General features: G+C 43.7%; 1 protein-coding gene across 2 annotated transcripts in view; it reads right to left on the bottom strand.

The window, feature by feature from the left end:
• RCAN1 (regulator of calcineurin 1) overlaps positions 1-23,995 on the bottom strand; it is a 91,874-nt gene that overhangs the window by 5,591 nt on the left and 62,288 nt on the right. Inside the window, exons 1-2 of one of the 2 annotated variants that reach the window (XM_069760780.1) lie at positions 5,199-5,483; positions 329-502 (exon numbers count right to left, since the gene is read on the bottom strand). In XM_069760780.1, coding sequence (XP_069616881.1) covers positions 329-502; positions 5,199-5,285 — 261 coding nt within the window. In that variant the 5' untranslated portion in view covers positions 5,286-5,483. Of the gene's footprint in view, positions 1-328; positions 503-5,198; positions 5,484-23,995 lie in introns of those variants that run through there. The other variant, XM_069760779.1, reaches the window with a different exon arrangement.

The raw sequence follows: 23,995 nt of genomic DNA, 5'->3' as shown, positions 1-23,995 counted from the left end.
AATGGAGCCAAACTGCAAAAATTATTTTAAGCCCCAAAAACTTGCATTTACGAAACCATCTCATAACTCAAAAATGAAGTGCTTATGAAAAACTGGGATCGAAGCTTCTCTCATACAAAGAATTATATTTTTTATCTATAATCTCATGCTGTCTTCCTGCATTCTTCCCTGGAGGGACGTTACTGTATACAGGTTATACATTGCACTCAATGATAAAACAGTATGCAGTGAGCTCCCTCTAGTGGTGGCAGCAGACAGAATTCTAACCCTACGTCTCGGCAGGGTATTCGCTTATAGCTCACACTTTATGATGGCGGCTCGGACAGACCTGTGCGAAGTACAGCTTGATCTCCTTCCCTAGGAATTCTGTCTTGTGTAGCTGGATTCTGGCCTCGGCCGCTGACAGCGGGTTACTGAAGTTGATCCTCACCCTCTTGAAACTCTTAAAGTACTGAAAGGTGGCGTCTTTATCGTACGCTCTGAACAGAGATTCGAACTTGGTCTGAAAGAGAGGAAACAAAACGTGAACACTGAACGTTATATTCCCAGTACACAGGATACAAATAACTCAAATCACCAAAAGACCCTTGTCCAGAGCCTCTCCCCTACCCAAATCAGATCTCATACTTTGCACTGAGGAGGGGCAACACCCTGAAACATCGCGTCTGCACATTAGGATAAAAGCCAAACCAAAATCTCAAGTCATATTGCAAGGCTCGTTAAAAAGTCAATATTGACGTTTAGGATTGGAAGTAGAAATCCTAAACGTCAATATTGCCAAGCCTGGCATGTCAGAGCGAGGGGACTTATAAGCCATGCATGCTCCTCTAGGAAATTAAATATTCTAGTTACTTCTTCAGAGAGAAAGACGGCTAGAACTCTAGCAATTTCCATATTTAAATTTCCCAGAGGAGCATGCATGGCTTATAAGTCTCCTCGCTCTGACATGCCAGGCTTGGCTAGTCCCTCTCCACAAGGAGAAACGTTACTACCGCTTAGACCTAAATCACCAGAAGAAAATACATTTATAAAGCTTGTAAACATTTGCAATCTTTTTTTGTTGTTCTTATTTTGGTCTACAGCATCTAAAAAAAGAAATTTGCAAATAATCTCGATTAACCATATCCTACTGTTTGCTGTAAACAGCTGGTGGGTTCATTGTTGCAGACTAAAAAAGAAAGTTTAGTCCGATTCTTTAGCCATGCTGCCTTCTGAACATCTCCTAGTCCTTGGTGACCTGCAATCAATATATTGATTTTGCCCTAGACCTGTCCCCCAAAAAATCTTTTTTTTTTGAGTCTTTTCACATCTGAGAATTACTGTATAATACACTGCCTCTACTGGATACACAGACTTATTTACGTCCCTCCGGAGGTGGATTATAGGGATATACTCTTGTTTTGTCTTGGAGCTTCTGCAAAAAAAAATTAATCTTAACCCGCACATCTTTTCACTTGAATCTGCAATACAATACACTGCCCCTACTTGATGCACAGACTTGTTTAAGTCTCTCCAGAGGTGGATTATAAGGTTATTATCTTATTTTATCCTTGAACATTTGCATTAAAAAATCCAATTGAACCCACACATCTTTTCACTGCATTACAATACACTGCCTCTACTGGATGCACAGACTTGTTTAGGTCTTTCCAGTGCTGAACTACAAAAATACATTTTTTACACAAAATCTTTGCAAAAAAGAAAAATAAAAATACTACGTGACCCACACATTTTTTTTTTTTACAATGGCTATAACTTGAATCTGCAGTATAATGCATTCTGTCTACTGGCTGCACAGACTTGTTTGGTTCACTCCAGGACTGGATGGCTTCCACTTCCCACTGATACAACTTGTTGGATTTCTGACACTTTTTTCCCCAAGTCAGCACAACAGATAAAGGTTACGACGCATATTTTCAGCCTCCGTTCGTTATGATTTGCTGTTCGCCTGCGTCACGTAAAATTTCCATGAAGCAGACCCTCGCTTGGCGACAATTTCTTGCAAGTCATAGGAGCCCCCTCTGCCTGAGGGAACAGAGCGCGCGTTCAGCATTCAGTGTGGTGTGACAAATCAATGCCAGTCACCGCGCCGAGCGAAAAAAAAAAACACCGATTAGGAGCTGAAACGACCGTGCACTGACAAAGAGGCGATGACAAATCTCCCGCACGATAAATTAATACGTTTTCCACTGTCGCAGCTGTCACTCTCCTGCTGAAAAGAGCAGCTGTCACTCCCCCCGTGGAAAGAATGTCTACGCTAAAGAGGGGGAAACGCATCCAAATGCGCCCTCCTAATTTCATTTTATGAGGCTCCTTGTCACTGATCGCACTGCTCCTCACAAGACCCCGGCTGGGGCGCACAACACCACTTCAGCCTCACAAAATGGCCGCTTTTATTTTGCCTAGGCCGAAGGCTGATGTCTAAAGAGTCATTAAACCTACAGTCCTAAAAGTTTGAACACCGGGCTTAGTTTTACGACAGTCTGTGGTAAAAAAATAATAAAAATGTAAACTTTTTGAGCCTTCTATCAAACCTGCCTTTACTGCCCATAGCAACCAATCAGAGCACAGCTTTCATTCTGTAAACGGCTCTGGTAAAATACAAGCTGAGCTGTGATTGGTTGCTATGGGCTACAATGACTGTTTTGATAAATCTCTGGGACTAAGATGGAGGCGGTGATTACCAATGTCAACAACTTCAGAGAAATAAACATTAGGCCCTTGTCACAGTATTAGAAATCTACGCTTGTCATTAAATGGATCTGCAGACTCTCAATTCACCAGATGGAGGCAAAAAAGATCTTAAAAGTCGTGGTTATAGATTTTTGGGGGCTGTATAGCTGTATAGGATAGTGAGGCAGACTGAATTATTCCAATTAGTGCCATCCGTTAAAAAAAGGAATTTATGTAGTACCGGAAATAAAAGATGGACGCCACTTAAAAGTATACCATCAATATGTCTCCTCATGGAAAGCCCAGAAGGGAACTTAGACCATGGTGTGAAAAAAGCCAAGGTGTTATTTTTTATTTTTAGAGGTGGACAAAACAGAAAAGATTTTCTAGCAGAAATGGCTCAGGAAAAGCTTCATTTTTGGGGGGATTTTATTTTGCAGCCTTTTGACTTGATGTGCCATGTTTGGAGTCGATTCTCCAGGAAGAATCTGCCGTGTCTAGGTCCCTGATTTACGGATCGTCCTCGGGCCTCTCGCCCTAAACTCCACAACCTCATGGGCATATGTGGTAAATGAGGTGGTCAGACTGGGGTCGGCCGGTCCAGGCATCGCACTCTAAACTCGGACAACGGCAAAAAACCCTCTAAAACAATCTATTCCTATTCAGTTCCTTTGGAAACCTGCTTTCCTGTTCCTAGGGAGTTTAACTTTAAGCATTTTGAAGTAATTTTTGAGGTGGTCCTTGGAGAGGATCTCCTCCAAAGACCCACTGTGTGAACCCGGCTCTACAGACGGTGTGAACGTTTCGTCACAACCGAACTCACGGGAAACCAGATTCCCTGTTTTATGTATCTCTTATGTCTCCCTATCCAATGTCCACCTATCACATATCTATTCAACCGTTAACAACTGATCTACCCAATCTGCCATTACAAGTACGGTTGGATGCGATGGGGCCAGAACCAGCATACTGTGGCCCCCTATTAACGTAGGACCACACAAGCAGCGAATTAAGAACTATTCTCTATGACGGCCATCTTACACACAGGATGGCTCAGTGAGCTCGACAACCCTGACCGGAGTAACCGTACAAGACACAATAACTTGTTGGCCCGCGTACATGTCCTCATTATCGCGCACTCCTGTGCATCGACCAGTAGGGGGCAGTTAGTCTTCACATACTTAGCATTCCTTTGCACATACTAATGGTCAGACCTGACTTCTCTTTATGGCCGCCCTATAACAATAGAGTTGTGCAGAGAACGGAATTCTTACAAAAATCCCAAAATTCTGGTTTACACCTCGGTTTGTGCAACATCGGACTTTTTGACACAGCCGAATGTCAATAGTGTCTGTGTATCGCCTGCAGACCCGCTACCCAATTAAAACAAATCTAAAAACGTCCTTTTCGCCTTTTTTTTTTTGTCCTTTCTCATTCTCGGGGGCATTATGGCAGTTTCAAGTGAGACAAAAAATATCACCAGTGTAAAATATTTCTAAAAAAATGCAAAAACGAAAAAAATAAAAATAGATTTTTTAATTTTTTTTTTAAATTCACCATTTTCAAGATCTTTGCTTGCAGTCCGTGAACTCGTTTTTGGTGCAATAGAAATCACTAATGAGCTGCAGTGGTGTCAGGTATGATGAAGCACAACTGATGACTATCTGTCATAAAGGGGAATATAGACAGGGGTCATCTTCATGCGACCCACTCCTTTCATGATTGGACATGACACATTCGGATAGCTTGCTTTCTCCCTGGTGACACCATTCATTGCCAGCACCAGGGACTGCCATTGATCTCTGCATAGTAATGGGTGTATAACTGGTACCCAATCCTGTGTTTGTCCAAGTGAAAGACCCATAGCCCACTTGTACAGTAAAAATCTAAAGCGATCCTCCGGGAAGACAGGGAAGACAACCTAATATAAGCATGGTCATGTCCTCGCCACCAGTGCCCATGAGGGACATCATCAGAAACTACTGGACCCAGGAGTCAAAACGTAAGAAGAGCCGGTAATCCAATGACAAATGTACTAGGGTTTTCGCACCACAGAGTGACAAATTAAAAGACAGAAATTATAGTTAAAATAATAATAATAATTCTGGATAATTATAGTAAAAAATAATAATAATAATTCTGGATAATTAATTTTAAAGGAACAGCGAGGTGAATGATGTAACAAGAAGGCCCATTGAGTCGAGAGCAAGCGAGAGGGGAAAAAAAACAAAAAACTTAGTGTGCAAACACGAAATCGCAGATCGGAACCAATGAACGAACAAGCGGAGTTCTGCATTTCAGGTGTAGCAGAGCTGGGTTGTCACTTTTCACGTGACCTACTGCAATGCCCACTTGTTACGTGTTAGTGGAGAGGAACAAAAGTTTAACGAAAGATTCGGCACGGCTACATCTAAATACGCAATAATTAATATAGAAAAAAAAAATGAACAAAAACTAAATAAATCATTAAAAAATAATATACAAAAATATTAAAAAGAGAAATCAATAATAATATTTCCCCTTACCCGGACATCGCTCTGATGGAAGATGTCGTTTTCCGCCACGCAGGCCACCAAGGAAGCAAAACTGTAGTTAAAGTTTCTGAAATGCATGTTGAGTGTTAGCTGAGGGCAGAGCGGAGAGGACTATGAAGTCTGAAGACCAGAGCAGGACACTTAGAGAAGCAGAGACTACACTAAACTGGGTTTATAAGGCAGCGGCCACAACTCCTCCCCACCAAACTCTACACACTGGGTCCTATGGGGCAGCACATTCCTGAGGAAGGTTCTGTTCCAAGTAACTGGGAAGAAGAAGCCTGCAGAACTGGCTGGGAAGGCGGTGACGTCAGCATTACTCACTTTCCCTATGCTAATTCACTTTTTTTTTTCCTGCTTTGCAGGATGGAAAAACAGCTGAGGTTTGCATAGCAGTTCCTTTATCAGGACCTCTGTCTACATAGTTTCCACAGCTAGTAATTCCATTCAACACTCAGGCTACATGCTCTCTCCACTTCAGCCTGTCTTAAGATGGAAAATGTTAATGCATGCTGCCCGGCTGGACAAATGGGCATTATGTGAGACAAGGGAAGAAAATAAAAACACACTGATGTTAGTAAATTATGAGGCGTAACAATGTAACCAAGTCAGAAATGGAGGAGTTCTGGGGATTAACTGCAAGTGAAACGCCAACGGATTGAACAAAATTTTACAGTTTATATATAAATGTAATCTACATGAAAAGCTGAGTCACTGTGTACATACATTACATTACTGATCCTGAGTTACATCCTGTATTATACTCCAGAGCTGCACTCACTATTCTGCTGGTGCAGTCACTGTGTACATACATTACATTACTGATCCTGAGTTACATCCTGTATTATACTCCAGAGCTGTACTCACTATTCTGCTGGTGCAGTCACTGTGTACATACCTTACATTACTGATCCTGAGTTACATCCTGTATTATATTCCAGAGCTGCACCCACTATTCTGCTGGTGCAGTCACTGTGTACATACATTACTGATCCTGAGTTACATCCTGTATTATACCCCAGAGCTGCACTCACTATTCTGCTGGTGCAGTCATTGTGTACATACATTACATTACTGATCCTGAGTTACATCCTGTATTATACCCCAGAGCTGCACTCACTATTCTGCTGGTGCAGTCACTGTGTACATACATTACTGATCCTGAGTTACATCCTGTATTATACCCCAGAGCTGCACTCACTATTCTGCTGGTGCAGTCACTGTGTACATACATTACATTACTGATCCTGAGTTACATCCTGTATTATACTCCAGAGCTGCACTCACTATTCTGCTGGTGCAGTCACTGTGTACATACATTACATTACTGATCCTGAGTTACATCCTGTATTATACTCCAGAGCTGCACTCACTATTCTGCTGGTGCAGTCACTGTGTACATACATTACATTACTGATCCTGAGTTACCTCCTGTATTATACTCCAGAGCTGCACTCACTATTCTGCTGGTGCAGTCACTGTGTACATACATTACATTACTGATCCTGAGTTACATCCTGTATTATACTCCAGAGCTGTACTCACTATTCTGCTGGTGCAGTCACTGTGTACATACATTACATTACTGATCCTGAGTTACATCCTGTATTATACTCCAGAGCTGCACTCACTATTCTGCTGGTGCAGTCACTGTGTACATACATTACTGATCCTGAGTTACCTCCTGTATTATACTCCAGAGCTGCACTCACTATTCTGCTGGTGCAGTCATTGTGTACATACATTACATTACTGATCCTGAGTTACATCCTGTATTATACCCCAGAGCTGCACTCACTATTCTGCTGGTGCAGTCACTGTGTACATACATTACATTACTGATCCTGAGTTACATCCTGTATTATACCCCAGAGCTGCACTCACTATTCTACTGGTGCAGTCACTGTGTACATACATTACATTACTGATCCTGAGTTACATCCTGTATTATACCCCAGAGCTGCACTCACTATTCTGCTGGTGCAGTCACTGTGTACATACATTACATTACTGATCCTGAGTTACATCCTGTATTATACCCCAGAGCTGCACTCACTATTCTGCTGGTGCAGTCACTGTGTACATACATTACATTACTGATCCTGAGTTACATCCTGTATTATACCCCAGAGCTGCACTCACTATTCTGCTGGTGCAGTCACTGTGTACATACATTACATTACTGATCCTGAGTTACATCCTGTATTATACCCCAGAGCTGCACTCACTATTCTGCTGGTGCAGTCACTGTGTACATACATTACGTATCCTCTAATGAATAATATCCTGTATTATTCGGACCGTCAGCTGCACCCGTGGCTTGTACTCTTCGGACCGTGATCTATGTGTGCAGCTCCTTTAAGTACAGATTGTTAATTGCTTAACAGAAATGTACCAGAAGTGAACAGAAGATAAGAGCCACCACCGATTACTAACAGCACCTCCTATTTTTCCACAACTCCTCCATTATCATGCTTGTATCTGCTCTTAGTTTTTGCTCTGTTAATCTTTACTTTCCTTCCCTATTCTCAAACCCCATCACCCTCTAAACAAATATTTATCTCTCCTTCCCTCTTACCCACACATACCCACTTGACCCCACATGCTGACATGATCCCAAACCTCAGATCTTTTTAAAAACACAAAACAAGCTGTGCTCTCTCCTTCTCTGACCTCCTCCTCCTCCTCACTGAATATGATCTTTCTCCCAATCCTGGTCCTCAGTTTCTATCCTCTATTATTTCTCCTACAGATCACTCCGCAGCTACTTGAAATCCCCACAAACGTTCTAAATCCCATTCGCTTGACTCCCCGCTCCCTCTCTCTGGAGCACTACGGAACACTTGTTCCATCTGTAATAAACCCCATAGCAGTCATTCACATCCTCTGCACTTATCACAATCTATACTTATTGGGCCTCCCAGAAATATGGCTGACAGCCTCCCCTGCTGCGCTGTGTAAGGATGGCCTTTACTTCACCCACACTCCTCATCCAGACCATTAACATGGTGGAGGATTTGACCTTCTTTCTAACTGCACCTTCTACCCAATCTCACCTCCTTTCTACGTGCACTCTGTCCGTATCCACGCTCACACAATGGCCATATACCAACCTCTAGTTGACATCAGTGAGTCAGCAGCCTACAAACTCATCACTTGCTTCATCCTTTGGCCATATGCAATGGTCCTCCACAGACATACGCTAGACCTCATCTTCACCTTCCTCAGTTCTCTAACCTCATATTTTCACTTGATCCCTTATCTGACCACAATCTACTCATGTTCTCTTCCCTCTTATCTTTACCTGTCCCCCAAGTCCAGCAGTTGGCACACTCCTGCAGAAACCTCTCACAACCTAGACACACACTGTCAGTCTTCCACCACTCGCCAACATATCTTCACACTACTACACAGACGGTGTCACCGCTATCTACGTCACACTCGCATCAGTTATTAAATCAGCCCTCACTCCTCTCGTGCTTAGCAGAAGGGGTCAAATCAATAGACAACCCTGGCAGATAAACCTCAAAAAAGCTGCGCCAAGTGTCCAGGGTTGCGGAGCAGAGGTGGAAGAACATGCACTTACAGGAAGACTTTTCCACAATCAAACAAGCAATTCTCACATTCACGTCTGCCATCAACTCTGATTACCCGGACTTCTTCGCAACTCTCACATCTTGTTTACAACATACCTCCAAACAATTATTCAACAATTAATTCCCTCGTCGGTCCACCATTGCCACCTCCGATCTCTCTAATTTCTGCAGAAGACTGCAGCACATTTAAAAAAATAGGATTGACCAAACCAAGACAAGTCTTTACTATTCAACCACCACAACCCCTCGATATAATAGTCCAATGTCTTTTCCCCACAACATTCCTCCCCAACATCACTGAAGAAAAATGTTCTCATCTTCTCTACAAAATCACACCTCATCACTTTCGGCGTTTGACCCCATCCCATCCCACTTCTTTTCTATCCTCATCACCCTACCTATCCAAAACATAACCCATCTCTACAACTTATTAACCTCTGATGTCTTGCGTTTTCAACACACAACAATCACGACTATCTTGAAGAAGCCACCTTTGGACCCAAACTTTATGGCCAAGAACCATCCCATATCACTACTCCACTTCAAAACTCCTCAAACAGCATGTCCACATTGACCTTTCCTCCAACCTCTCATCCAGCTCACTTTTCCGACAACCTACAATCCAGCTTCCATCTCAACCACTCTGATGAAACTGCCCCAACAAAAATTAACGACTTACAAACCGCCTAAGCTAGCGGACAATATTCAATACTATGTCTCCTAGAGCCTAAATCGTACAGCCTGCAATAACCCAGCTGTCATCTCACCACCACCAGAGCTGCTGCAAACCCCCGGCCTTTATTTATTTTGTAAGCAAACCTTCTTCACATGTACAACACTACGGAATGGTGCTTTGAAAATAAATACGGTAATATACTCCAGAGCTGCACTCACTATTCTGCTGGTAAAGGCTGATGCAGAACAACGTCCTGCATTATGCTCCAGAGCTGCATTCAAAACACTCCCAGATGTTAGTGGAAGCAGTTAAACGTTCATCATACAAATCCCAAAAAAGCTTAGTTGAGCTATTACAACGCTGTGGGACAGTAAGGGTGCACCGAAAGTAGCTGATAATTGTGAAACAAGCATTCCTGAGAACGCACATTCTTAATTATCGGTCTGTCTAAACAGGCCACCAAAGAACAAGCAAAACGGTGAAATGATTTTTAACCTCACATAAAAAATAAATCATTGTTTTCAGCTGCACATCCTCCTGTGTATTCAGGATACGTGCTGCCAAGAACAATACCGGCAGAATAATGAGGTCAGCTCTGGGGTGTAATACAGGACGGAACTCGGCATCAGTACAGGATAGACAATGTCATGTACAACCGCAATTCTCAAAACGTTGGGACATTGTGCAAAGTGTAAAGAAAACAAGAATTCAATGATTTGGAAATCTCTTCTACCATGTTTTATTCGCCACAGAACATAGCACACAGATCAGAAGGTGAATGTTGGACATTTTTCCCATTTCGTTTGAAAAAAAATAACTCATTTAGAGATTAATGGCAGCGACACATCTCAAAAATATTTGGCCCATGTCCACCATTGTGTGGCATGCCCCTCTTCTTATTACGATAGGCTATAAACTTTGGGAAAGTGAGGAGATGATTTCTGGACTTTTGGGAGAGGATCGTTGTCCCATTCTTCCCTGATGTCGAATTCTCGGGATCTTTGCCGGATTTTTAATTTCATAATGCTCCAAATGTTTTGTACTGATGAATGGTCCGGACTGCAGGACGCTGGATCACCCGAACTCTTCCATGCGGGTATGGTGGAGGAAGAATGTGGTTTACCATTGTCCTGCTGAAATAAAGTCTTCTCTGAAATAGACATTGTCTGGATGGATCAGATGTTGTTCTATAACCTCCATATAATACTCAGCACTGATAGCATCTTTCACGTGTGCTGCCCCTGCCATAGGCACTAATGCCCCCCGAACCATCACAGACGCAGAACTGTGTGCTGATAACAAGCTGGATGGTCCCTGTTCTCTGGTTTCCATAAAGAATTTAATATTTTTATTCCCCTGACCACATAACAGTTTTCCATTTTGCCTCTGTCCACTATAAATGAGCGTTCGCCTAGAGAAGAAGGTAGATGTTTCTGGATTGTGTTGACATTTGGCTTCTGTAACTTGCATCTGTGGATTACACAGAACTGTGATCACAGACAATGATTTCTGGACTATTCCTGAGCCCATGCATTGATTTGTACATATGAATCATGCCTGTTATTTAATGCAGCAGCGCCCGAGAGCCCGTAGACCACGAGCATCCAATATTGACCATTGTCCTTGTCCCTTGTGCACATGGATTTCCCTAGAATCTCAGAATCTTCTGATGTTATGTTCTGTAGATGGTGGAATATTCACAGTCTTTGCATTTTTACATTATGGAACTTTTTTTTAAAATGGTTACAACATTTTGTTGTTCACAGATCGGTGACCTCCGACCATCTTTGCTTCTGAGAGACTCTGCCTCTCTAACACTACAGTTGTTTTCATTAGCACTACTTTTCCAGCCTTTTGTTAACTCCGTTTTAACAGTTTTTGAGATGTGTCGCTTCCGTCGATTTCTAAAATTACTTTATTTTTTCAAATGAAGCGGAAAAAAATCTCTTAACATTCACCTTCTGAGTCGTAGAAAACTATGGATCATCAATTTCTCATCATTTTCAAGATATACAATTGTTGTCGCTCAACAATTAAATTAGGGTTTAATTTTCAAAGGCTAAAAATCGGCTCAGGGCACGTGACGCATAGACGCTCTGATAGGAGCCGTGCACGTGTGTGTCCATCTTAGGACCAAGACAATTAGAAGCCTAATGAATGACGCCGGGCGAGCAGAGATGTAGAGAACAGTGAGGAAGTTATTACACAAAATATAATAAATATTGCAGCATCCCAACTGGTCCACGAGGGACGGATCATCTTCTGGACAGGAAATGAGGGTTTAAGGCCTGGTCTCCTCGGGCAGGGAAACAAGCGTTGAATTATTGACCACAGGTTACTAATGCATGTGCTGTGAGGACACTCGAGGAAATATTAATGCTCCGAGGGAAAATATGTTCTACCAGCAAACAGTAATTACAGCTATATACTGGTATCACCGCTCCACAACGGAAGATTTAACAGTTTCCTACACCGCAATCCCTACGACCTGTCGGTAGAACAGATTTCAGTCATTTGCATCCAGTATGTCTGTAGTCTGTAAATGTAAAACCAAGCATCTTTATAATAGAGCTTCATGAGCCTTACTAAAGATTTTTAATTTGTTTTCATACTCCTGCTAATTGGAAACCATTAAAAAGCTTCTGTGGTCACCAGGGAAAGTTCTGACCAGTCATGAATTTCTCCTCCAGCGGCCGTTATATTCATGGTGGCCATACAAATGGATGGTCATCTATGCTCATGAACCTCTACGACATTGATGGGTTAGGAAATTTGCCTAGAAAGATGGGAATGGTACATGACTAAAGCTATTGGGGACTCAAGGAAAGCCGAGATACAACCACTGTAAGAGCTATACTGGCAGCCATATTGGTTCTCAAAAAATACAGATACGGCCTCCAAAAAAAGATAAAAACGTTAAAAGTTTTACAGGATTTTACAAAATTTATAGAGGGGTGTCACAAAGAAAAAAATAACAAAAAGTTACCCAGTGAATCACCTATCACTCTGGTGGTCACTGCTTGTCTGCTTGGTTCCCATTGCGTTAATGGGAAAGCGCTAACGGACAGCGTTGCACGGCGAAATTAACGCCGTGCAACGCGTCCGTTAGCGCGCCCATTCACGGCAATGGGAACGCGCAGCACTAGCGCGTGCCATGTTCGGCACGCGCTAGCGACGCGCCGGTGTTTCCTGGCGCGCCGCGGACGCTGCTTGCAGCGTCCGAGGTGCGCCTGCGGTCCGTTCCCCGCTCTCGCAGATCGGGGATCTGCGAGAGCGGGGACGTTACCGCGACCCCCGGGACGCGGCCACATTAAAAACATTGCGTTAGCGCAACCCGCTAGCGCTAAACGGGTTGCACTAACGCAATGTGACCCTAGATTTACCAGCAATTTTCAATTTTTCAAATCTGTAATGAAGGAATACAGCGATCATGTTTGTGATACATTCATGCCCCTGGTGCACCCGAGCCAGTTTAATTCAGAGGTGACAGTCATTATGTTTTCATTATTAAACTATTTCCAGTGAAATCCTGTCATATTCCAGAGGACACATAACACACCACTCCCAGAAGCTAGGACACGCACATAAATCAAACATACACACCATAATACATGACAAGACCAGAAATCTAGGAGGCGTAGAGGTAGTAGGTGCACCCAGGCCTCGGTACTTAAAGTTAGGACCCTCCAATACACAAAACAACACCAGTAATATAAAACACACGGTAGATATGAACAGGACCGCACCATAATACATGGCAAAACCAGAAATCTAGGAGGCGTAGAGGTAGTAGCTGAACCCAAGCCTCGGTACTCAAAGTTAGGACCCTTTAATACACAAAACAACACCAGTAATATAAAATATACATGGTAGATATGAACAGGATCAGCTCCAGGTATATGCTGGGCCTTGGGCAACAAACTCCCATTGAGCTCCTCTTCGCTTTTGGCTTTCCTTCTTGCCTTCCAAAAACTAAAACTTTTTATTTTCCCTTGATTGAGTTGTATGTGGGCTTCTTTTTGTGGTACGAGCTGTAGTTTTATTTACACCGTTTTCAGATCTCTGGGAGGTGGTTTTCAGCGATTATTCTACCATTTTTTAAATTCTTTAGCATTACAGTACAACATTTTATTATTCTAGACAGTTACACACGAATTTACAGGCCAGTGAGCCTTACTTCTATACCAGAAAAGATATTTGAGCAAATTAATAAACAGCATGTAAGTCAGTCCTTGGGTAAGAATACAGTAATAAACCAATTAGCCAGAGCAGGTTTGTAGCAAACAAGTCATGCCAGACTAATCTACTTTCCTTCTATGATGGAATAACTGACTGGGTGGATAAGGGAAATGCGATAGATATAGTATATCTCGACTTCAGCAAAGCATTTGATAAAGTATCTCATACTTTCCTTATTGAAAAAATTACCAAGTATGGGATTGACAAGGCTACGGTAGGTGGATTCATAACGGTCTCAGTGATCGTACTCAAAGACTGGTAATAAATGGTTGCACATCCAATTGGAAAGTGTTTCAAATGGAGTACCACAAGGCTCTGTCCTGGCTCCAGTGTTCAAAATTTTTATAAATGATCTAGATAAGGGAATTGAAGGTAAACTGATCAAATTTGCATATGATGCAGAGCTAGGAGAGATAGATAACACTACAGAAGACAGAGAAAGGTTCACAAAGATCTAGATAAGCTTGAACAATGGGCAATGACTAATAGAATAGAATTTGACAGGGAGAAATGCACGATTCTGCATCTGGGCAAGAAAAACAAAAATTACATCTATAGAATGGGAGGAATAGACCTAAGCAACAGCACGTGTGAAAAAGACTTCGGTATAGTAATAGATCACAGAACGCACATGAGTCAACATTGCGATGCAGCAGCAAAAAAAGGCAAACACCGTTCTGGGATGTATTAAGAGCATAGTCTAAATCATGTGAAATAATCATCCCCCTCTACTCCTCCTTGGTCAGGCCCCATCTGGAATACTGTGTCCAGTTCTGGGCACCAAATTTAAAAAAAAAATACATTTAAAAACCGTAGCAAGTTCAGAGAAGAGCTACCAGGATGGTGAGCGGACTGCAATGTATGTCCTACGAGGAACGGTTAGAGGATCTGGAAATGTTTAGCTTGCAAAAAAGGCGGCTAAGAGGAGACTTAATAGCTGTCTACAAATGTCTGAAGGGCTGTCACAATGTAGAGGGATCATCATTATTCTCATTTGCACATGGAAACACGAGAAGCAACGGGATGAAACTGAAAGGGACAAGACAGACTAGATATTAGAAAAAACTTTTTGACAGTGAGGGTGATCAATGAGCGGAACAGGCTACCACGAGAGGTGGTGAGTTCTCCTTCAATGGAAGTCTTCACACAGAGGCTGGACAGATATCTGTTTGGGATGCCTTAGTGAATCCTGCATTGAGCAGGGGGTTGGACACAATAACCCTGGAGGTCCCTTCCAACTCTAACATTCTATGATTCTAAAAGACAGAAGGTAATACCAGATGGTACATTTTCTTATATTTTAAATGGCACACCATTTCCATTCTCTATAAAGGCAGCTATCACAAAGGCATCTAAGTGCATAAACAGTTGAGATCAGAATTAGCTCCCATTGCATCAGTTAAGACTCCAATGCTGACTGTGTAACACAGCTGGCACCGTACTACACAGTGTTCTAAATTATTAAGCAAATTGGATTTAAGTGTCATAAAGATTTAATTGTTTTGTTTTTCAAATAAACTCATGGATGGTATTGTGTCTGAGGGCTCAATGGATCACTGAAATCAATCTTAAACACATGTGATAATTAGTTTTCCAGGTAACATAGTAACATAGTAACATAGTTAGTAAGGCCGAAAAAAGACATTTGTCCATCCAGTTCAGCCTATATTCCATCATAATAAATACCCAGATCTACGTCCTTCTACAGAACCTAATAATTGTATGATACAATATTGTTCTGCTCCAGGAAGACATCCAGGCCTCTCTTGAACCCCTCGACTGATTACAATTACAGGTGATTGTAATTAAAGGAAAACTACCGTATATACTCGAGTATAAGCTGACCCGAGTATAAGCCGACCCCCCTAATTTTGCCACAAAAAACTGGGAAAACTTATTGACTCGAGTATAAGCCTAGGGTGGAAATGCAGCATTTACCGGTGAATTTCAAAAATAAAAATAGATCATTATTTCCCCATAGCTGTGCCCCATATAGTGCTCTGCACCGTTCATTTTGTCCCATAGCTGTGCCCCGTATAGTGCTCTGCACCGTTCATTTTGTCCCATAGCTGTGCCCCATATAGTGCTCTGCACCGTTCATTATTGCCCCATATCTGTGCCCCATATACAATGCTCTGCACCGTTCATTATTGTCCCATATCTGTGCCCCATACTGTGCTCGGCACCGTTCATTATTGCCCCATATCTGTGCCCCATATACAATGCTCTGCACCGTTCATTTTGTCCCATAGCTGTGCCCCATACAGTGCTCTGCACCGTTCATTGTGCCCCATATAGTCCTCTGCACCGTTCATTGTGCCCCATATAGTGCTCTGCACCGTTCATTGTGCCCCATAGCTGTGCCCCATATACAGTGCTCTGCACCGTTCATTGTGCCCCATAGCTGTGCCCCATATACAGTGCTCTGCACCGTTCATTGTGCCCCATAGCTGTGCCCCATACTGTGCTCTGCACCGTTCATTGTGCCCCATAGCTGTGCCCCATATAGTGCTCTGCACCGTTCATATTTCCCCATAGATGCTCCACATAAATCCGTGCCGCTGCTGCTGCTGCAATAAAAAAACAAACAAACACATACTCACCTCTCTTGCTTGCAGCTCCCAGCGCCTCCATCTTCCCGGCGTCTCTGCTCTGACTGATCAGGCAGAGGGCGCCGCGCACACTATATGCGTCATCGCGCCCTCTGACCTGAACAGTCAGAGCGCAGACGCCGGGAAGATGGAGGCGCCGGGAAGATGGAGCGGCGCCCGGCGGCTGGAACGCGGACAGGTGAATATTACATACTTACCTGGTCCCAGCGATCCTGACGCTCCCTCTGCCTGGTCTTCGGTGCCGCAGCCTCTTTCTCTATCACCGGTCACCGGCACCGCTGATTAGAGAAATGAATACGCGGCTCCACCCCTATGGGAGGTGGAGCCGCCTATTCATTTTTTTTAATGAACGGTCCCACGTGACCGCTGAAGAGGGGAAGACGCTGCAGCACAGAAGAACGTGGGACGGCAGGGGGAGCGCCAGGATCGCCAGGACTAGGTAAGTATGCCTCAGCGCCCTCACCCGCCGACCCTGCCACCCACCTTGACTCGAGTATAAGCCGAGAGGGGCACTTTCAGCCCAAAAATTTGGGCTGAAAATCTCGGCTTATACTCGAGTATATACGGTACTAATGTTCCACATTATTAAGCAGGCCACAGGTTTCAAGCAATATGGGAAATAAAAAGGATCTCTCTGCTGCTGAAAAGCGTTAAATAGTGCAATGCCTTGGACAAGGTATGAAAACATTGGATATTTCACGAAAACTTAAGAGTGATCATCATACTGTGAAGAGATTTGTGACTGAAACAGAGCACAGACAAAGTTCATGCAGATAAAGGCATAATGAGGAAGGTTTCTGCCAGACAAATTAATTGGATTAAGAGAGCAGCTGCCAAAATACCATTACAAAGCAGCAAACATTTATTTGAAGCTGCTGGTGCCTCTGGAGTCCCTTGAACCTCAAGGTGTAGGATCCTTCAAAGGCTTGCTGTGGTGCATATACCTACTACTCGGCCACCCCTAAACAGTGTTCACATGCAGAAACGGTTGCAGTGGGCCCAGACATACATGAAGACTAGTTTTCAAACAGTCTTGTTTACCGATGAGTGTCGAGCAACCCTAGGTGGTCCAGATGGATGGAGTAGTGGATGGTTGGTGGATGACCACCATGTCCCAACAAGGCTGTGACGTCAGCAAGGAGCTGGAGGAGTCATGTTTTGGGCCGGAATCATGGGGAAACAGCTGGTAGGGCCCTTTAAGGTTCCTGAAGGTGTGAAAATGACCTCTGCAAAGTATATAGAGTTTCTGACTGACAACTTTCTTCCATGGTCTAAAAAGCAGAAACGTGCCTTCAGGAGCAAAATCATCGTCATGCTGACAATGCCCCATCTCATGCTGCAAAGAAACCTCTGAGTCATTGGCTGCTATGGGCATAAAAGGAGATGTTTAGAAATTCTACTGTGCATAATAATTTGGAAGAACAGTGCATTTTGAGTTTTTATTGATTTTGGAGATTATACTGTTATCATTGGGAGGTTTCTTCAATAAAATTCGATGTATATTCTAACGGGTGATGACTTTTAGTAGACTGACTGTCATTCGCACCGACCATTTCGGAAAATCCGAGAAAAATACCATTTGCATAATAATTTGGAGTATGGAGTATATGGAACAGGCCCAGCTCCGCACATGCAGTATTGCTCATGGCACTCACCTTCAAAACTCATGTGAGTGCACACGGATTATGTATCTCGCACAGGAGAGGACAAATGCCATTATACGCCAACGGCAAGTCAGGTCTCCGTTTTAGGTCTGACGTAGATGCCTGTGATTGGGGGCTACCTAATTCAAATGAAAAGCGTCCTTAAAGACTAAGGCTGTGTGCACACGATGCAGATTTGGTGCAGAAAAATCTGCTGCAGTTCTGCACTAAATCTGCATCTCCTTGCAGAATCTGCAGGTGCGTTTTTGATGCGTTTTTGATGCGTTTTTTGAGCACAAATCTGCACAAAAAACGCATAAAAAACACATCAAAAACGCACCTGCAGATTTCTATTATGGAGGGGTGCAGAAACGCTGCAGAACTGCACAAAAGAAGTGACAGGCACTTCTTTGAAATCTGCTGCGTTTCTGCGCAGATTTTTCTGCACATCTTTTTTTTTTTTCACATTGATTTACATTGTACTGTGATCACAGTGCAGTTCTGCAGCGTTTCTGCTGCAGAAAAATCTGCTGCAGTTCTGCACTAAATCTGCATCGTGTGCACATACCCTAAGGCCATGTTCACACGATCCTTTTTTTCATGCGGAATTGCCGCGATTTTCCCGCTGCGGGTCCGCAGCTGTTTTCCATGCAGGGTACATTACATTGTACACTATGGAAAACAGGAACTGCTGTGCCCACAATGCGGAAAAAAAAAAAAAAAAAACCGCGCTGAATAGCTGCGGGAAAAAAGAAGTACCATGTCACTTCTTTTTTCGGAGCCGCAGCGGTTCTGCACCCATTGACCTCCATTGTGAGGTCAAACCCGCAGTAAAACCCGCAGATGAAAAATATATCTGCGGGTTTTACTGCGGTTTGTGGTGCCGAACCGCTGCAGCAGGAAGTGCGGGGAAGCGGGCGGAAGTGCGTGGGCGGAGTGTGGCTGCCCCCCCGTGCTCCGATCCCGCCCCCCGTGCTCCAATCCCACCGCCCCGTGCTCCGATGCCCCCCCCCCAGTGCTCCGATGCCCCCCCCCCCGTGCCCTAATCTCCCCCCCTTATACTTACCCGGCGTCCCGGTGTCCGTCCGGCCGTCTTCTCCCTGGGCGCCGCCATCTTGCAAAATGGCGGGCGCATACGCAGTGCGCCCGCCGAATCTGCCGGCCGGCAGATTCGTTCCAAAGTGCATTTTGATCACTGAGATATAACCTATCTCAGTGATCAAAATAAAAAAAATAGTAAATGACACCCCCCCCCCTTTGTCACCCCCATAGGTAGGGACAATAAAAAAAAATTAAGAATTTTTTTTTTTTTTTCCACTAAGGTTAGAATAGGGTTAGGGGTAGGGTTAGGGTTAGGGGTAGGGATAGGGTTAGGGTTAGGGGTAGGGTTAGGGGTAGGGTTAGGGTATTTTCAGCCATTTTAACTGCATAGAAAACTGCATAAAAAAAAGGATCAAAAAAAGGATCAAAAAAAGGATCAAAAAACGTATCAAAAAAGGACAAAAAAAGGACCAAAAAAAGGACCTGCGTTTTCTGCCAAGAGCTGCAGTTTTTAAAAAAAACTGTCCTGAAAAAAAAAGGATGGAAATCCTGAACGTGTGAACATACCTCTAAAAAAAAAAGTTTTTGTAAAAGGAACCTTAGGTTTGCGGTTCTTTGGCCGAAAACATTTTTATTTACCAAATTTGCTGAGAGATTTTGCATTTAGCATGGTTCTTGCTGATGTGTCCGATTTGATAACCGGAAATATGTGGCCTATCCAGCTCTTCCGGCCCTTCCTGATTTTTCCTGCCTGTGATACGTGCTCTAGGACCAGATCTATCATATAGTCCAAGGAATGTCAAACTTAAATACACAGAGGGACAAAATTAAAAAGTTGGATACATTTGAGGGCCAACCTTAATAGTTATTAAAAAAAATGTCTACAATTGAGGACGTTTTCCCTTATAATCAATTTTAATGGTGAACCTTTTCATATGGAAACATAATGAAAGGGGTTGTCCCACGAACAACGTACCGGTACGTTTTAATTAATATATCTTAGAATAAATTAAACACAATCACAAATGTGGCATACTGGAATAATATAATATCTTATGTAAAAGCAGTAAAAAGCATATGGAGCAATGGCCTAATTTAAATATGTAAACACAAAAAAAACACAACCTTGAATTAATAAATAATACGGATAAAGTATGATGTCAACAAAACTGCTCCCCAAACACCGTGTGACACGTCCACAGTGAACTCCTCCACACATGGTGTGATGACCTTACTGACACCCCCCCCCCCCCCGCACAGTGTGGCAATCCCAATACAGTACGATCCCCAACACAGCCCTCTCACAGTATAATTGCCCCCACACCCACCCATAAAATATAATGGGCCTACTTAGTCCTCCATACAGTATAATGGCCTCCACATAGTCCTCCATACAGTATAATGAACCCACATAATCCTCCGCAAAGAATAATGGCCTATCATAGTCCTTCATACAGTATAATTGGCCCACATACAGTGTAATGGGCCCCACTTTGTTCTACTTACAGTATAATGGGCCCCACATAGTTCTCCATACAGTATAATGAGCCCAACATTCTTCTCCATACAGTATAATGGGCCCACATACAATGTAATGGGCCTCATTTAGTCCTACATACAGTGTAATGGGCCCCACATAGTTCTCCATACAGTATAATGGGCCCAACATGCTCCTCCATACAGTATAATGGGCCCACATACAGTGTAATGGGCCCCATTTAGTCCTACATACAGTGTAATGGGCCCCACATAGTTCTCCATACAGTATAATGGGCCCAACATTCTCCTCCATACAGTATAATGGGCCCACATACAGTGTAATGGGCCCCATTTAGTCCTACATACAGTGTAATGGGCCCCACATAGTTCTCCATACAGTATAATGGGCCCAACATTCTCCTCCATACAGTATAATGGGCCCACATACAGTGTAATGGGCCCCATTTAGTCCTACATACAGTATAATGGCCCCCACATAGTTCTTCATACAGTATAATGGGCCCAACATAGTCCTTCATAGAGTATAATGAACCCCACATTAAAAAAAAGAAAATAATAATATTCACCTCCCCTCGTTCCCCTGTTGCTCCAATTTTGGCAGCGAGCACTCTGATCCTCTTCACCGCTCAGCACAGTGGGCATGTCAGACGCAGAGACAGACGTCAGACGCAGAGACAGAATGATGGGGGGGGGCATCAGCTGATTGCTCCCTCTTCAATCCTTGCTTTCAACTGTATTGGCATCCAGGATGCTAATATAATTTCAAGTGTGGTGCGGAGCGGGGGGTGACAAGGGGAGTCAGTGTGGGTGTCGCAGACAAAATTTGAGCCAGATTTGTCATGTGCTCTATTCAGTTGTGAAGCGAGGTTCCCATCTTAGAAATAGAAATTTTGGGGGGTAATGGGTTTATCCATTGATCTGTCGTTACAGCCTTTCATGTATCTTAATACTCCTTTCTGCTCAGTTTTCGTGAACGTTAGTAGCGGCGGACCAACCATGTCCACTAAAGGTTTCTCATTGTTTGGTCTGTAGTGGGAAATTTCAGGCGCAATGGGCACCAGTATAATAAAAAAACAAAAACAAAATATATCCAAGGAACCAGGTCCTCCTCCCTCATCAAGGTCGCGCTAAAAGGTTAAAATTCAGCGGTGGACTGGGATTGCCCCATGCGTCTGATGCTGCTTGGGAGCAGCGGTCATGTGATGGAGATTGAGAGGCGACTGCCGGCACCCATCAGCTGACGTTAGATGGCTGCCACCCATTGAACAAATATGCAGTCAGAATTGCCAAAATAAACAGGTATTACCGGGCAATGTGCAGGAAATACATAGAAGAAAGCACAAATCCCAGTTTTTGGAACTCCACCGATCAGACATTGCTAGGACATGCCATTACGTTACAAGAGAAGAACAAAAAAAAAGCCAATCTGGCAAAAAGACAAAACAAAGAAAAATAATAAATGCTTTAAAATTAAAGCAAAAGTGTGAATTTTCTTTTTGCTTTGGAGTGACAAAAAAAATAAAAAATGTTTTAACCCCTTCACTACCTTTGACGTGCAGTACATGTATGTCAAAAGTAGTTTCCCTGCTCTTGATGTGAGCTGCATGCTGAGCCCATATCTTTCAGCTCAGGGCGCAAAAAATAAGACCCACTTCCTAAAAAATGAAAATGCTTCAGGTCTCGGAAAACAGCGACAAAAACAAAATTGTTTAGTTATTTTTTAACAAATTTACAAAATTCTTTTTCATCACCTAAATAAAAAAACCTATACATTTGGTATCTGTGTACTTGTACTAACCTTTAGAATCACATGTGTTTATGTGTGTATATAGAGAAGGTTACCACATAACATTAAAGGGGTATTTTCATCTCCAAGATCCAATGCCAAGACGTAGTAGGTATAATAATAATATTAGCAAATGTAGTATAGTTCTTCTGATTCGCTATGTCACTTACCTCATATGTACAATGTTGTGGCAGTAAATCTGTAGGGGGCACGGTGTTGTGGCAGTAAATCTGTAGGTGGTCACAGCATTGTGGCAGTAAATCCATAGGTGGTCACGGTGTTGTTGCAGTGAATCCATAGAAGGTCGCGGTGCTTTGGCAGTAAATCTGTAGGGGGTTGCGGTGTTGTGGCAGTACATCCGTAGGAGGTCACGGTGTTGTGGCAGTAAATCTGTAGGGGGTTGCGGTGTTGTGGCAGTAAATCCGTAGGAGGTCACGGTGTTGTGGCAGTAAATCCGTAGGAGGTCACGGTGTTGTGGCAGTAAATCCGTAGGAGGTCACGGTGTTGTGGCAGTAAATCCGTAGGAGGTCACGGTGTTGTGGCAGTAAATCCGTAGGAGGTCACGGTGTTGTGGCAGTAAATCTGTAGGGGGTTGCGGTGTTGTGGCAGTAAATCCGTAGGAGGTCACGGTGTTGTGGCAGTAAATCCGTAGGAGGTCACGGTGTTGTGGCAGTAAATCCGTAGGAGGTCACGGTGTTGTGGCAGTAAATCCGTAGGAGGTCACGGTGTTGTGGCAGTAAATCTGTAGCAGGTCACGGTGTTGTGGCAGTAAATCCGTAGGAGGTCACGGTGTTGTGGCAGTAAATCTGTAGGAGGTCGCGGTGTTGTGGCAGTAAATCCGTTAGCGGTCACGGTGTTGTGGCAGTAAATCTGTAGGAGGTCGCGGTGTTGTGGCAGTAAATCTGTGGGGGTCATGGTGTTGTGGCAGTAAACCTGTGGGGGTCATGGTGTTGTGGCAGTAAACCTGTAGAAGGTCGCGTTGTTGTGGCAGTACATCTGTAGGGGGTCACAGTGTTGTGGCAGTATATTTGTAGAAGGTCGCGGTGTTGTGGCAGTAAATCTGTGGGGGTCATGGTGTTGTGGCAGTAAACCTGTAGAACAGGGGTCCCCAACTCCAGGCCTCGAGGGCCGCCAACAGTGCAGGTTTTCAGGATTTCTTTAGTATTGCATCGGTGGTAATGTGATCATCTGCACAGGTGATGATTTCAACCCCTGTGCAATACTAAGGAAATCCTGAAAACCTGCACTGTTGGCGGCCCTCGAGGCCTGGAGTTGGGGACCACTGCTGTAGAAGGTCGCGTTGTTGTGGCAGTACATCTGTAGGGGGTCACAGTGTTGTGGCAGTATATTTGTAGAAGGTCGCGGTGTTGTGGCAGTAAATCTGTGGGGGTCATGGTGTTGTGGCAGTAAACCTGTAGAAGGTCGCGTTGTTGTGGCAGTACATCTGTAGGGGGTCACGGTGTTGTAGCAGTACATCTGTGGGGGGTCACGGTGTTGTGGCAGTAAATCTGTAGGGGGTCGCGTTGTTGTGGCAGTACATCTGTAGGGGGTCACAGTGTTGTGGCAGTATATTTGTAGAAGGTCGCGGTGTTGTGGCAGTAAATCTGTGGGGGTCATGGTGTTGTGGCAGTAAACCTGTAGAACAGGGGTCCCCAACTCCAGGCCTCGAGGGCCGCCAACAGTGCAGGTTTTCAG

Source organism: Ranitomeya imitator, chromosome 3, assembly GCF_032444005.1.
Source record: "Ranitomeya imitator isolate aRanImi1 chromosome 3, aRanImi1.pri, whole genome shotgun sequence".
Taxonomy (NCBI): Eukaryota; Metazoa; Chordata; class Amphibia; order Anura; family Dendrobatidae; genus Ranitomeya; species Ranitomeya imitator.
Note: the sequence above shows the minus strand (reverse complement) of the source record. Positions and strands in the feature narration are given on the sequence as shown.